Genomic DNA, 13,830 nt, shown 5'->3' on the forward strand with positions numbered 1-13,830 from the left:
CTAGTTTTTCATCAAATTTAGAAAACTTTCATCCATTATTTCTTCAAAAATTTTACAACCCCCATGGGAATCCACCTGCGGCATTCCCCCCAGCCAACTCATGCTTTTTCCCTCCTGGGGAGTCCCTACTGCTGTCCTCCCGTTCAGACCTTCCCTTGTGCAGGGCGCCACGCTGTGCCGCAGCCCGCGGGCCCCTCCTGAGACCTGAGCTTCGACCTCGTCCCTCCAGGGCCCCACCCGCGGCCCTCCGGAGCACAGGAAACGTCCTCGCCACGGCGAGTGGGATCTTGGCTGCGTCTGCCTCTGCACTGACTTCTGCGCGTCGTGGTCACGTTTTCCTGCTTTCCTGCAGGCCTGGTTCTCGCTGCGTCATTAGAGCAGCTGAAGGTCTGCAGGGAACTCAGGCACACACCAGGGCCTCGGCAAACCACTGCTAGGGGCACCTTGCGTTAGTGCCACAAGCCACGAAACCACCTCTTACCAACTGCACCGTAACTACAAGAGGCCCACTGCGTCACAGTCCTGATTTTTAAGTTCTTATTCTTGCTGGCCATTTTTTATTGGATACCAGACACGTCGATTTTACCTTGCTGAGTGCTGGAGTTTTAGGAAGTTCCTTTAATCAGCGTGAAGCTTTGTCGTGGAATGCGATTTAAGGAGGTGGAACGGTTTGGTCTTTCTGAGGCCTTTAGCCCCGCACATGTGGCCTTGCCGCTCGTCAGTGCATCCACGTTCCCAGCGCCGTCCTGCATCGCGGGTCTCTCCACTCTGGCTCTGGGAACGCACACCGTGCTCCTCGCCGCCACAGAGCGTTTTCCTCCAGCCCGGCGTGGCTGCTTCTAGGCGCACGCTGGCTGGTCCCTGGGAGACCGGGAACCCCGGCAGACTGCTCCCCTTTCCCACCATCTCGAGCCCACGGTGCCCCTGGGGAGGCGGGGCGTGTTCCACGCACGGAAGCAGAACCCCTGGGGTGGCTCCTGGAACCCCCACTCCCCCAAGCCCTCCTCGGGATCCCCACCGCGCCTCCACCTCAGCCCCCCTCAGGCCTCTAACTTAAACCTCACCTGCTCAAGAGGGCCGGGCTGGACAGCCCTGCTGGGCGCTCCTGGAGGCCGGGCTGGCCAAACCTCCCGTGGTGGCCTCGACTCCAGGACGCTGCGCACGATGGCCAAGGGCTCTGGGCTTGGGCTGCCCAGGCCCGCGTGTGGCCGCGCAGCTTCGGGTGAGGAACACGGGCTTCACCTGGTCCATAAACGGGGAGCTCGCGGGGGGAGGCGGCAGGACCAGCACGCACGCAAAGCTGTTCTTCGTGCACCTGCGTCACGGCGTCTTCCCAGCACCTGACAGTTACGGGAGGCCATACCCCGCCTGCCACTAACGCAAACCAGAGCCCTCGTGTCCAAATATAAAGGGATTTATTTGCTTCTGCAGAGTACAAAATATAAAATACCAAAGCCGCCCCTGCTGTGCTCCCACAGTCCTGGGCCCTGCACCGGGCCGGTCACTTGAGGAGGGTCCATCCCGGGGGCGTGACCTCAGGAGCCAGGCTGACGACAGGAACACCTTCAGGCCTCGAACACAGCACAGACAGGGCAGAGGGCCTTCTCGTGGATGTCCCCATAGCTGCCGGCACCGCCAGGGAGAAAGAAAGCCCATGAGCCCGTGGCACCTGCATCGGACGGCGCCAACCTCCCAGGACGCTGTGGGAGTGTACACCACGACGGCCAGTGGCAGAGGCACGTCAGCACGTGCCTGTCTTCCAAAAGAAACTCATTGGGACAGACACTGAAAGGACAGAGCCGGCCACGGGCAGAACCAAACAAGTAGGAAAAGCCTGTTCTGAGATGGCGACACGCACAGTCGCAGGGGGCCGGCAGCGCTCCGCGGGCCCTCGCCAGCAGGGCATGTGCTTTCACGCAGCCCGAGCCGCCACAGAGCAGCACGGCCTGCTGCTGCGGGTGGGCTTGTCTTCAGCAGCCAGGAAGCGGCAGGGATGAGCAGGGAGAGGGTGGGTGCTGTGAGCAGAGGCCTCCTGCAAGCGTAAAACGGAGCAGGAAGCGGAGCTCCGGCCACCACGCAGAGCTGACACGTGCACCAACAGCCTTCTCCCAAAGCTCGCTTTGAGTTCTGCAAGCACTCGGGGAGAGGAAGCAGAGGAGAGCAGCAGCTGGGAGGGAAGCAGCAAGCCCGAAGCTGGAGACGCAACCCGGCTGGCCCAGGGGACCGGCGGGAGGCGGCCACGGGGCTTGCGCTCCCGGAGCCTCCAGCCAGTGCGGCCCGGTCCTAGGACTGTGGCCGAGGCTGCACTCAGGGTGGGCTCATGACAATGACCTGTCCCACTTTGGGCTAACGCTGCTCTCCAGGGAGAGGGTGGCTGCACACTGTAAAGCCTCTGCCTTTCTTGGGTGACAAAGAAACAGAAGATGAGAACTGGAGACATAAGAAGCACCCCCCCTCACACTAATCCCGCCCCCGGGGCCCAGGCGAGTGGGGGCAGCAGGCGCCACCCAGCCCGACACCCGCAGAGCCCCGAACCGCTGCAGGGTCTCGCATCCTCTCCCCGCCACCCCCTCCCCACCGGGAGGAAAACTCCATCCCAAGCCTGAGCCCAGATGCCATGAAGAGCTGCTCAGAGAAAAAAGCACTTGACTTCCCTCCCTGCTGTAAGGTTTGCCTCGGACTTTGCAGGTTTGGTTTTAAAAGGTGTCGAGACTTAGTTTGTTTTAAGCCTACAGAATCTGTCCGTTTTGGGGAACACCTGTTTCCTGCATGGCACGGCAGAGCAATCCCACCTCCACCCAACCAGCCTAGGGGAACCGAAAGGCTGGGCCCGGCTCCTCTCAGGGCGCAGGGACGCCCCACACAGGCAGAGGCGCCGCGCCTGCTGGGACCTAAGAAACAACCCGCCGTCAAACAGAGAGAAATGCAGCAGAAACTAGTGGTACCTGCTACCGTGTAACAAGACTTCCTCAAGTAACAGGCATGTTATGTAAGAAAAAAATGATAAAGCATGATCGAAGTCCTGAAGTGAATGCTCAAAAGACCAAAACATGGGAAGCAAATATGGCTCGGGCAGCTGAGCGCCCACCTACCACACGGGAGGTTCCAGGTTTGGCTCCCAGGGCCTCCTAAGGAGGACAAGCAAGACAGCAAGCTGACGCAATAAGCTGATACAACAAGATGACGCAGTGAGGAGAAACAATGGGGGAACATAATGGACACAATGAGCGGGGAGGAGATGTGGCTCAAGCGATTGGGCATGTCCCTCACACATGGGAGGCCCTGAGTTTGACATCTAGTCCCTCCTAAAAAGATGAGCAGACCACGAACAGAGAGCAAGCACAAATGAGGGGGGAGAAATAAATAAATCTTTAAATAATAAAAGACCAGACTATGAAGTTGTTTAAGAGAAAATGCCACAACCAGACCAAGTATTTACAACTCGTGAAGTCTGCAGTTCCTTGAGAAAGGATCACGGAAAAGAAAAGAAGCAGGTGAAGCACTGCCCGCCCCTCTGTTCCTCGAGGCACCCAGGTGGCCCGTGAGCGCTGCCCAGCACGGAGCTGGCCCCGGCCCAAGAGGGACGACAGGACGGCCACATGCCCACCCCGCGCCCCCAAGCTCTGTGAGGTGACCGTTTCAGCAGCGCTGCAGGTCCAGACACTTACTCGACGACCGCGCACGAGGAGCAGGCCCCGGCGCCGCAGCCCCAGCAGGTGCGCAGGCAGTGTCCGCACAGGGGGCGCTCACACTGGCTGCAGGCCGCCTTCCCGTCCATGCTTCGGATGCATGATGAACAGGCCCTGGAAACGGCCACCGACGGGTCTGTGAGGAGGAAAGGCCGTGCTGTCAGCCCCGGGAGCCGGTGACTTGCCCGTGGCGGCTGTGGAGCGTGGCCCTGGCTTTCACGAATCAGCCTGCGCCATCGCCCACTCCATGGTGCTCCTGGGTGCAGGCGGAGTCCACCTCAGCTCTACTGTCCGGGGAGGACCAGCACCCCACGAGCCCTGTAAGCACAGCCCCTGCTGGGGTCCTGCTCATCGGGCAGCAGCCTGTGTGGCCCCATGCCTGGGCAGACCATCTCAGGAATCAGAAGTAAAAGGAAAAGCACGTGTCAAGCCCCTGCCCTGGGCCAGGCTCGGATATGCCAGGTCAGAGACCACTCACCGGCTTCGCAGGCCTGGACGCTGCCCCGCACCAGGCGGCCATCCCGGCCGATCAGCAGCTGCCCCCTGATGGCTCCGGGGATCCCCACGGGGCCGGGCTGCGGGGACTCCGGCTGGTGGACGACGGCACAGCGCTCGGGCGCGCTGTCCTCCCATGTGTGGTCCATGCAAGCCTGGGCCCCACGGAACAGAAGGCGCCTGGTCTTCTCTGGGGAAGACAGACCAGCTCTCACACCTGATCCTTGCAGCTCACGAAGCCCTGCCCCAGCCACGATCCTTGGCACCCTGTCCCGAGAACCCATCTCTGCCGTTCCTCAGCGAGTGGGCTCCCCTCTGCCTGCACACGCGGAATGCTCCTCCTGCCGCTCCTTACCTGAGCCACCTCCTTCCCCTCCTCCCCAGCAGGTCCCGGACTGCCAGCTGTGCAGACCTGAATCTCATTCGCAGTAAAGAGGGCAGGGTGAAGGCTAGCACTTGCAATTTTTTCCAACTGGGCACCCTGTGCCTATTTATGGAACACCCAGGCCCAGTTCCACCTCCCTGCCTGAGCCCTGGAAGCCATAAGCCCCAGTAAGCACGGCCAGCTGTGGGGAGGGGGTGGTACAGAGCCCGACTGACTGAGCCCCCACCGCTGGTCAGCTCTTCTTTCAGCCTGCACAAAGTTTAAACACACTAGACAAGGCAAATCCTCGAAGCCAGCCTCCTCTCACCACACGCATGGCTTCGGAAAGCACCTGCAGCCCTGATGCATGAAGGAAGGAAGGGAAGAGCAGCTGCTGGTGCTGGCGGGAGGAGCAAGAAGAGAGGAAGGGCCCGCTACTGGAGCCTGGAGGAGTCCTGCCCAAGGCCGAGCTCTTCCCCAGATTCCCTGCAGCACGAGTGGTGCCGGCAGTTATCCCCGAGTCATTTTCTAACTGCTCCACAGGTAGGAAGATTGGCCGGGCCCCAATCGATAGGTGGAGTACTTGGTGCTTGCGCAGGGTCAGGGAGCTGCGATGCTCAAGGCTATCAGAAGGCCTGAGAGGCCACACCCCACACCCAACCTGGAGCTGCACGTCCAGCCCAGCGGGGCCCGCGTCCCCGGCTCCCACTCGCGGGCCTTCCTCTCCCTCTCCACCCGACCGATTCCCACTCAAGCTGCAGGATGCGGCTAAGACGCTGCTCCTCCAGGAAGCCTACATGCCCCGCGCGGCAGCCCGGAGGCCGCCCGGGGCCCTGGAGCACCAGCCCGGGGCCCTGGAGCACCAGCCCGAGCCCGGCTGGGAGGGGGCCGGGGGCGCCGCCGGTGCCTCTGGCCTCAGGATCGGCCCCCCGCCTGGCCCCAGGCTGGCGAGTCCCCGGGGGCCACCCTGTACCGGCGGCGCGCGGACCCCGGGCCTGGCGGGCAGCCGCAGACCAACGGCTCGGGGCAGGGGCCGCGGTGGCCGGCGGCGCCCCCTCCGCGCCCGCAGGCCCCGGCGCCCGCCCGCGCTCACCGAAGATCTCCCGAGAGTAGCGCTCGGCGCCCACGCCGCGGCTCAGCTCCTTCGGGCCCACGCGGACCTTGAGCTGCAGCGGGGCCGCGTCCGCGAACGGGCAGCCCCGCTTGGGCATGGCCGCCGGGCCGGCAGCGACGCAGTTCGGCCGGGCGCGCGCCACCGCGCCTGTCCGTGACGTCACAGCCGCGCGCCGATCCCCGGGCGCGGCGCGGCTCGGGATAGGCGGGGGCGACGGCGGGGGCGGGACTCGGGCGCGGCGCGGCTCGGGATAGGCCGCGGGCGAGGCTCGTGCTCCGCGCGGGAAACGCCGGGCGAGCGGCCCCCCGAGCCGCGCGGGCCGGGCCGGGGGCGGGACTCTAGGGCCGGGGGCGGGGCCTGCCAGCGCGAGGCCGTCGGGGACGAGGTTGGGGCGGGGCTCGTGCGTCGGGAGCGGACGTGCGCGGCGGGGCGCGTGATAGGCCGAGGCCAGGCGAGGGGCGGGGCCCGCAGGCGACGCCGCGCGGGGGCAGGCCGGGGCGGGGCTCGGCGGCGCGGGGCGGGGCTCGGCGGCGCGGGGCGGGGCTCGGCGGCGCGGGGCGTCCCTTCCCGCCGAAAGATCTTATTCCTGAGTTGCTGTGCAGATGCTTTCCTCCTCTTTCCAGTGCATCCTGGAGTACCCAGAAGTTAATTCTAAAAATCCCTGAAATGAGCCGGCGTGCCCCCCGTGTTGCTTACCGCACCCTGGCCGCACCCTCGTGTACCCTGCCCCTGGGATGCGCGCTCGGGACGGGCCCCCGCCGTGCCCTGGGTCCTGCCGAGCCAGCCTTAGCTTGCACGTGAGCACTGACCGCTCCGCCCGCCTCTGCTGGAAATCCTTAAGCAGCCCCGTAGCCGACCCCCATCCGCGCGCCCCATCCAGGTGGCCTGCGCGCTGGTAACCGTTGTCGTGTGGTTGTGCCACTTTGTGCCCGCCCCGTCCTGCTCAGCCCCTTCGTGTTCACTAGCGCGGGAACGCAACCAGCGTCGCCCCAGTTACTCGTCAGCCGAACTGCTCAGCGCTGTTAAAAAACCACCCGGATTACTGAGTTCCAGGAGGCAGTTTTTAGGCCCGTAGGCCGCTGTCCTCCTTTGCTGTGCACAAGAAAATAAACTCTTCCTCTCTTTGAAACTCAGATGTCTCAGGAACTGGTCGTTAAGGAAGTGCATTAGGCAAGCAGTCACTTTTGCTCTGTACCAAGATGGTTCATGTTTTTAAATTTTAAGGATGAATGAAGTAGTGAATGTTCACCCAGATTTGAGAGTGACCACCACGTGCTCCCTGTTGTTCTATCTGTGGCTTTCTGTCTTGACACTGAGGCAGGTCAGTCTAGGGAACTGGGAGGAGAGGAAGTGGGGGCAGTGAGCACATCTCCAGGGCAACAAAAAGCCCGGTGGGGAAGTGGATGTGGCTCAAGCAATTAGGCTCCTGTCTACCATACAGGAGGTTCGATTACTGGGGCCTCCTGGTGAAAGTGAGCTGGCCCACGCGGAGAGCTGACACAACAGATGATGCAACAAAAAAGAGACACAGGAAAGACAATGAGAGACACAACAAACCAGGGTGCTGAGGTCGCCCAAGCGATCGAGCGCCTCTCTCCCACATCAGAAAGTCGGTTCCCGTTGCCTCCTAAAGAGGAGACGAGGAGAGGAGAAGACAAGCAGGCACAGAAGAACACACAGCAAATGGACACAGAGAGCAGACAGGGAGCGCAAGCTACAAGGGGGGGGGGGGTTAGGAAATAAATAAAATAGATCTTTTAAAAAAAACACCAGTGTGGGCAGCCAAGCCTGAGCTATTGTGAGCAGAACACAGGGAGCCTCTTGCAACATTACACATCTTGCACAGAACATCTGGTGCAGACAAAGAATTACGTCTTGTTCTGCCCAGTCTGTGGGAACAGAACAAACTGGCCTACCCCTTCCCTACCAACTGAAGCCACAAGGCGAGAAGACCCCTCCGCTTCATCCCTACTAAAACCCCCGCCCCAGTCACCGGGCGTGCCCTCCACTAGCAAGAGCTCCCGCACTCAGATCTGGAGCGTTTACTTTCACTTCTTTCATTAGTAAGAGGGCCGGCACTCACGTCTTGAGTGTGTAACTTTCACTTCTTGTCACTTGACAATATGCTCTCTGCTTGCTTGCTTACTTGCTTAATTTGTGGCACATCTTTGATTTCTTTCTCACGACGTAGCCAAGAACCTGGAAACCACACCTGGTGACAACCAGCCCAGCGTTCCCAAGTGCACGTAAACTGTCATTTCAATGCATGTGGCGTCTTCTTATATAACTGCAAGGCAATCCCACTGTAAAATTAGCCGCCTCTCCCGGTGTTACCCAGTTTCCAGTCTGTGAACAGATTTCCTCATTTGCCTTAAAGATGGTTTTCAAAGAGCTGGAGAGCCTGACCCTGGGACCACGCAGAGCCCGCAGGTTCCAAGCGGAATCGAGAGCTTCGCCCCTGCCTCTCTCTCGTCACAGGGTCACCTGCCCCATGGAAGGTGCTACCTTCTGGATTTCTGTTGCCTTCCTTTGGGGGGTTTAACTGACTCCCCTTTTACCTGTCCTTCTGGCAGTGGACACTAGCCCTATGGGAAGCCTGATGAGCTTCAGGTCAGCTTTCCTTCCGGGCCACCTTGCCGTGCTGATCACGCTGTGTGGCTGATCTCTGAACCGCTCAGCTTCTGGGACGCTGTGACAAGTACCACACGATGGGCTGCCTTTACAGCAGGGGTCTATGGGCTCATGGTTCTGAAAGCCAGAAGTCCAAAGCCGAGGGGCTGGCAAGGAAGCACGTGCTCCTGAGGCCCGCAGCGTTCCGAGGCTGGCCGGCCGTGGCTGGGGGTCCCGGCGGGCCTCTCTGCCCCTCTCTCTTTCCCTCGCAGCTGCGCTTCTGGTTTTGACCGACTTCCGGCTTTGGCTTCTTCCTTGCGGCTTTCTCTGACTTCGGGATTTCTTCTGCTTGTAAAGGGCTTCAGCAATACGACCTGAGCCCACCCCAGCTCAACTGGGCCACTCCGACTTTAAAATATCACCTTCAATAGGACCTCTGCAGGCACGCGTGCACAGCCACCCAGACAGGGTGAGGGCGAAGACCGTGCCTGTCCCTGGGGAACAGAATTCAACCACCACACACAGGAATGCCAAGGTGGGGACAACCAGATCCCCCACGTCCACGGGCGACTGTGGCCTGGGTCAGTCATTTTATCATGGTCTGCAAAATGGCGATTTTTCGAATTCTACCATTCCTCACGCATTTTATTTATTTATTTATTTTTAAAGATTTATTTATTTCTCTCCCCCCCCCCATCCCATTGTCTGTTCTCTGTGTCTATTTGCTGCATCTTTTTTGTCCGCTTCTGTTGTTATCAGCGGCATGGGAATCTGTGTTTCTTTTTGTTGCATCATCTTGTTGTGTCAGCTCTCCGTGTGTGCGGCGCCATTCCTGGGCAGGCTGCACTTTCTTTCGCCCTGGGCGGCTCTCCTTATGGGTGCACTCCTTGCGTGCAGGGCTCCCCTATGCGGGGGACACCCCTGCGTGGCACGGCACTCCTTGCGCGCATCAGCATTGCGCATGGGCCAGCTGCACACAGGTCAAGGAGGCCCAGGGTATGAACCGCAGACCTCCCATGTGGTAGGCGGACGCCCTAACCACTGGGCCAAGTCCACCGCCTATTTATTTATTTTTAAAGATTTTATTTATTTCCCTTTCCCCCCATTGTCTGTTCTCTGTGTCCATTCGCTATGTGTTCTTCTGTGTCCACTGGCATTCCTGTCATGTGGCACCAGAAACTGTCACTCCTTTTGCTGTGTCATCTTGCTGTGTCATCTTGCTGTATCAGCTTGTCATCTTGTTGTGTCAGCTCTCTGTGTGTGCGGCACCACTCCTGGGCAGGCTGCACTTTCTTTCGCCCTGGGCGGCTCTCCTTACGGGGCGCACTCCTTGCGCGTGGGGCTCCCCTATGCGGGGGACACCCCTGCGTGGCACGGCACTGTCTGCGTGTGGCAGCATTGCGCATGCGCCAGCTCCACACGGGTCAGGAGGTCTGGGTATCCAGCCCTGGACCCTCTGTATGGTAGGGGGACACTCTATCAGTTGAGCCACGTCCGCTTCCCTTCCTCCCGCATTTATTAGCTGAGATGAATCTGTACATGAGAACCCCCCCTAGTTGATGAAGTACACGCTGTACAGGGGAAACAGCTGAAATACTTACGGTTTCCTCTTAAGTGCCAACTTTCAGAGTGAAGGGTCGATGCCCTCTTACTTCTTCCTTAGTATCATGAACTCCTGGGTTTTTACATCTTCAATGTGTTCCAATCAATTGCAGTAATTATTCTTTCATGTATTTAAAAGTAAGTTTATGTGGAAGTGGACTTGGCCCAGTGGTTAGGGCGTCCGTCTACCACATGGGAGGTCCGCGGTTCAAACCCCCGGCCTCCTTGACCCGTGTGGAGCTGGCCCATGCGCAGTGCTGATGCGCGCAAGGAGTGCCCTGCCACGCAGCGGTGTCCCCGCATAGGGGAGCCCCACGTGCAAGGAGTGCACCCCGTAAGGAGAGCCGCCCAGCACACAAAAAAAGTGCAGCCTGCCCAGGAATGGTGCCGCACCCATGGAGAGCTGACACAGCAAGATGACGCAACAAAAAGAAACACAGATTCCCGTGCCGCTGATAAGGATAGAAGCGGTCACAGAAGAACACACAGCAAATGGACACAGAGAGCAGACAACTGGGGAGGGCAGGAAGGGGAGAGAAATAAAATGTTAAAAAAAAAAAGTAAGTTTGTGGAAGTTCATGGTTTTTCACACTCGAGTGTGTTCTAAGCGGGTCTCCTGACTGGTGCAGAGGGGTTGGGGCCATGGCACTTCTTGGGAATTGTGTATAACCCAGAGTCTTCCTCCTGTTTCCCACAGTCCTATGGAAGACCTGGGAAAAACCACACACTTGAGTCATGCGCACAGCACGTGGGCCTTGGAAGAAACCGCACTGGGAACAATTGGTGTATGGCATGCATCTCTATGCATTTACTCCAGCTTTAGCTGGTGGGACAGTTTGAAAGTTGTGAATCCCAGAGAACACTATGTTGGTGAACTAGTCCATTCCTGGGGTGTGCGGCCCTTGAATTGCATTAGATTCGGTTAAGGAACCTTTGATTAGATCCCTTGGTTAGATCACTTTAGGGCTTTTGACTGAACTGTGCCAGTCAGGCGTGACCCAGGCTGGCTCTCCACCCTCTCGCTGGGTCTTTTATAAACTGAGAGCACACACAGAGAAAAAGAGCTCTTCTATTTTGATCCTCCATGTGCAAGAGATGAACTCCGGGTTTGCCCACATTTGCAGAAAGACAGAAGTCTTGAGGGGCTCACGGAGAACAGGCCCAGGGAGGGGTGCCCGGTCGCCCACGGCTGAGCTCCAGGAGAAACGAGCGCAAACCCACCGTCTTGCCCCACCACGTGGCAGGACTCCAGGATCTGCCAGCAGCCGACCTCTGCTGAGAAAGTATCCCTGATAACGCCTTGACTTGGACATTTTCACAGCCTTGGAACGGTAAGCTTTTACCCCAAATAAACCCCCTTTATAAAAACCAACCCATTTCTGGTATTTTTGCATTGGTGGCCTTCGGCAAACTAAGACAGTTCGTTTCTCTTTTTTTTCTTTTTGGTCCCTCTGTCCTGAGTTACAACCCCTGTTTATTTTTATTTTATTTAAAGCACTAAACATTTAAAAATACATATTTATGAATTTTAAAAGCCACTTCCAATCCTCTTGGAAATAGAACGGTATTTTTTATATTTAAATAGTGAAAGTTCTTCAGTGATGAAAAGCTCTTTTAAACCCAATTTTCATGCCATAAAAATAAGTTGCCTTTCTTTTTTTATTGCTTCTACGTTTTTTTACCTAGTAAGTACATTTATAAAAATTGTTTTAAAATGTTTCCAGCAGCGACATGCATTTCAATTCCGGACTCCCAGGCAACATTCTGTAAAGAATTCTCCTCCAGCTCAATGCTTAAAACACTTTTGGGAACCTCTCCATTCTGGGGAAATCTTCTGCCAAATTGTATCATTGTTTCCCTTTCAACGTCTTTATTTCAATAGATGGAATTTGACCTTCTCTTCTGTATTTTTCCTTTATGTAACATAAATTTTCTGTTTTCTATTTCTTCTTGATTTTGTTTTCCACTTCTCAGTTTGGTTTCCAGCTGATCAGGTCTGTTACTTAGTCCGATTCTTGGTTTTCTTAGATTTTATTGGGGTAACATAAATACAACATAAAATTTCCCATTTTAACCACTTTCAAGTATATAATTCAGTGCCTATTATTGTTGTTGTTGTTTTTAATTTCTATTTTAGGTATTTTTCCACAGCAGCTAGTTTTTGTTTTATGGATGTAATATTCTTTAGAATCTCTCTGAGGAGATCAGTTTGCATTTTTGTAAGTTTTATTCTGTTCCTTTTATTTTTTTCTGCATAGTAAGAACCACTCTTCAGAGAGGGATGGTGGGAAGGTGGTGAAATAGGGAGCCCCAGGATTCAGCCCTTCCACAGGAACGACTATTACACAGGCAGGAAGCTCTCAGACAATTGCTTGGGAATTCCAGAGGCCGGGAGAACTGTACAGCCTCCAGGAAGAGCAGGAAGAAGAAGCTGTACACTACAGCAAAGACCGGTCGATTGCTCTCTCTGTGAGGCGGTCACCCACTCCCCCCAGGCCACGGCGGGCTGTGTGGTGTCCAGCCCCTGGCTAGTTCCCTCTCGACAGGAAGGTACATGACCGGGGGAGGCTAGGCTGATCGTCGATCATGGCTTTTGATTAGCGCTTCAGGTTGCTGGGGTCCCGGCGCTGAGGGCCGCCGTCGTTTCAAATGGCCCGGGACTGAGACAGAGGCAGAGCAGACCTCCGGGGGCTGCGCTTCCTCGGGCCGAGGGGCCAGTGCGCTGGACGGCTGCCTCTGCTGGGAAGGCCTGGAGAACACAGCTTTGGGGCGCCACGGAGGCAGCTCCAGGTGCTGTCCTTAGCCCCTTCCCCAGGGCACGTGAGGCCATTCTGTGCCTCCTTCATGGGTCTCTGTTCCTGGTTCAGCTGGGAAATAATGACTCGGGAAACTCCTCTTCGGCTTGCCCCCCTCCCAGAATATGCCCTCCAGGCAAGAGCAGCTTAAGACAACAAGAGGAGCACAGAAAACCGCAGAGGTGGGCAGTCTGGGGCAAAGGTCTGCCGGCTTTAAACACCTGGGACAGGTATGTCTGTCTCTTGGGGAGCTCCTGTTCCAACTCCTGTAAACAAGGGAACTCCAAAACAGCTCACGAGCATGTGCAGTTTGAAAGTCATACAACCCAGAAACACGTTCTTAAATACGACCCCTTCCGTGTTTGCAAGCCCATTCTAGCAGGACCTGTTGATGAGGCTGCCCCAGGTAAGGTGTGACCCCCTCGTTCAGGATGAGTCTTACCCCTCTTACTGGAGTCCTTTATAAATAGAATGAAGGGAGAGAAAGAGAGAGGAAAGAGAGAGAAAGCCCCAGAAGCAAGAAGCTGAAAGCCGTGAAATCTGGAAGAGAAGGGAGAGACCAGCAGATGCCACAGTGCGCCTCGCCGTGTGACAGAGGCGCCCAGGGTGCCAGCAGCTGGTCTTCAGAGAGAAAGCATTGCCTTAACTGGGACATTTTCTTGGACTCTGACTGTAAGGGAATAAATTGCTGTTGTGTAAGCCCCCCACCTCGTGGCGTCTGCCTTGAGCAGCCTAGGAAATCAATACAGGTTTTGGTACCGTATCGGGGTTGTGCTATTGCAAATACCAAAAATGTGGAAATGGCTGTGGAACTGGTTAATAACAGAGGCGGGGAGAACTGTGAGGTGCTTGACAGAAAAGGCCTAGGTGGCCGTGAAGAAAGCTGGTAGATCCATGGAACTATAGGACCTTCCGACGAGGCCTTAGACGGAAGTGATGAAAGTGCCGCTGGAAACTGGAGGAAGGGGGCCCTCGTTTTAGAGCGCAGGCTCTTGACAAAATCGAGTTCTGGTATCAGATGGAAGGCAGAATTTGAGCGTGACAAGCTTGAATATTCAACTGAGGAGAATTTCAAGCTAAGTGTGGAAAGTTCCGCCTTGTTTCTCCTGGAAGTTTATAGTCAAGTGTGAGAGGAAAGGGGTAAGGTGAGAACTGAACTCC

At 57.0% G+C, this 13,830-nt stretch overlaps 1 protein-coding gene across 1 annotated transcript; it reads right to left on the bottom strand.

The window, feature by feature from the left end:
- Positions 1-1,398: 1,398 nt before the first annotated feature.
- Positions 1,399-5,802, bottom strand: SIVA1 (SIVA1 apoptosis inducing factor). Its single transcript, XM_004480832.4, has 4 exons — positions 5,642-5,802; positions 4,168-4,374; positions 3,669-3,825; positions 1,399-1,623 (listed from the first exon to the last, which is right to left on the bottom strand). The coding sequence occupies exons 1-4, from the start codon at positions 5,757-5,759 to the stop codon at positions 1,566-1,568; spliced, it is 540 nt and encodes a 179-aa protein (XP_004480889.1). The 5' UTR covers positions 5,760-5,802; the 3' UTR covers positions 1,399-1,565.
- Positions 5,803-13,830: the final 8,028 nt, after the last annotated feature.

The sequence above is a fragment of the Dasypus novemcinctus genome, chromosome 3 (assembly GCF_030445035.2).
Source record: "Dasypus novemcinctus isolate mDasNov1 chromosome 3, mDasNov1.1.hap2, whole genome shotgun sequence".
NCBI lineage: Eukaryota > Metazoa > Chordata > Mammalia > Cingulata > Dasypodidae > Dasypus > Dasypus novemcinctus.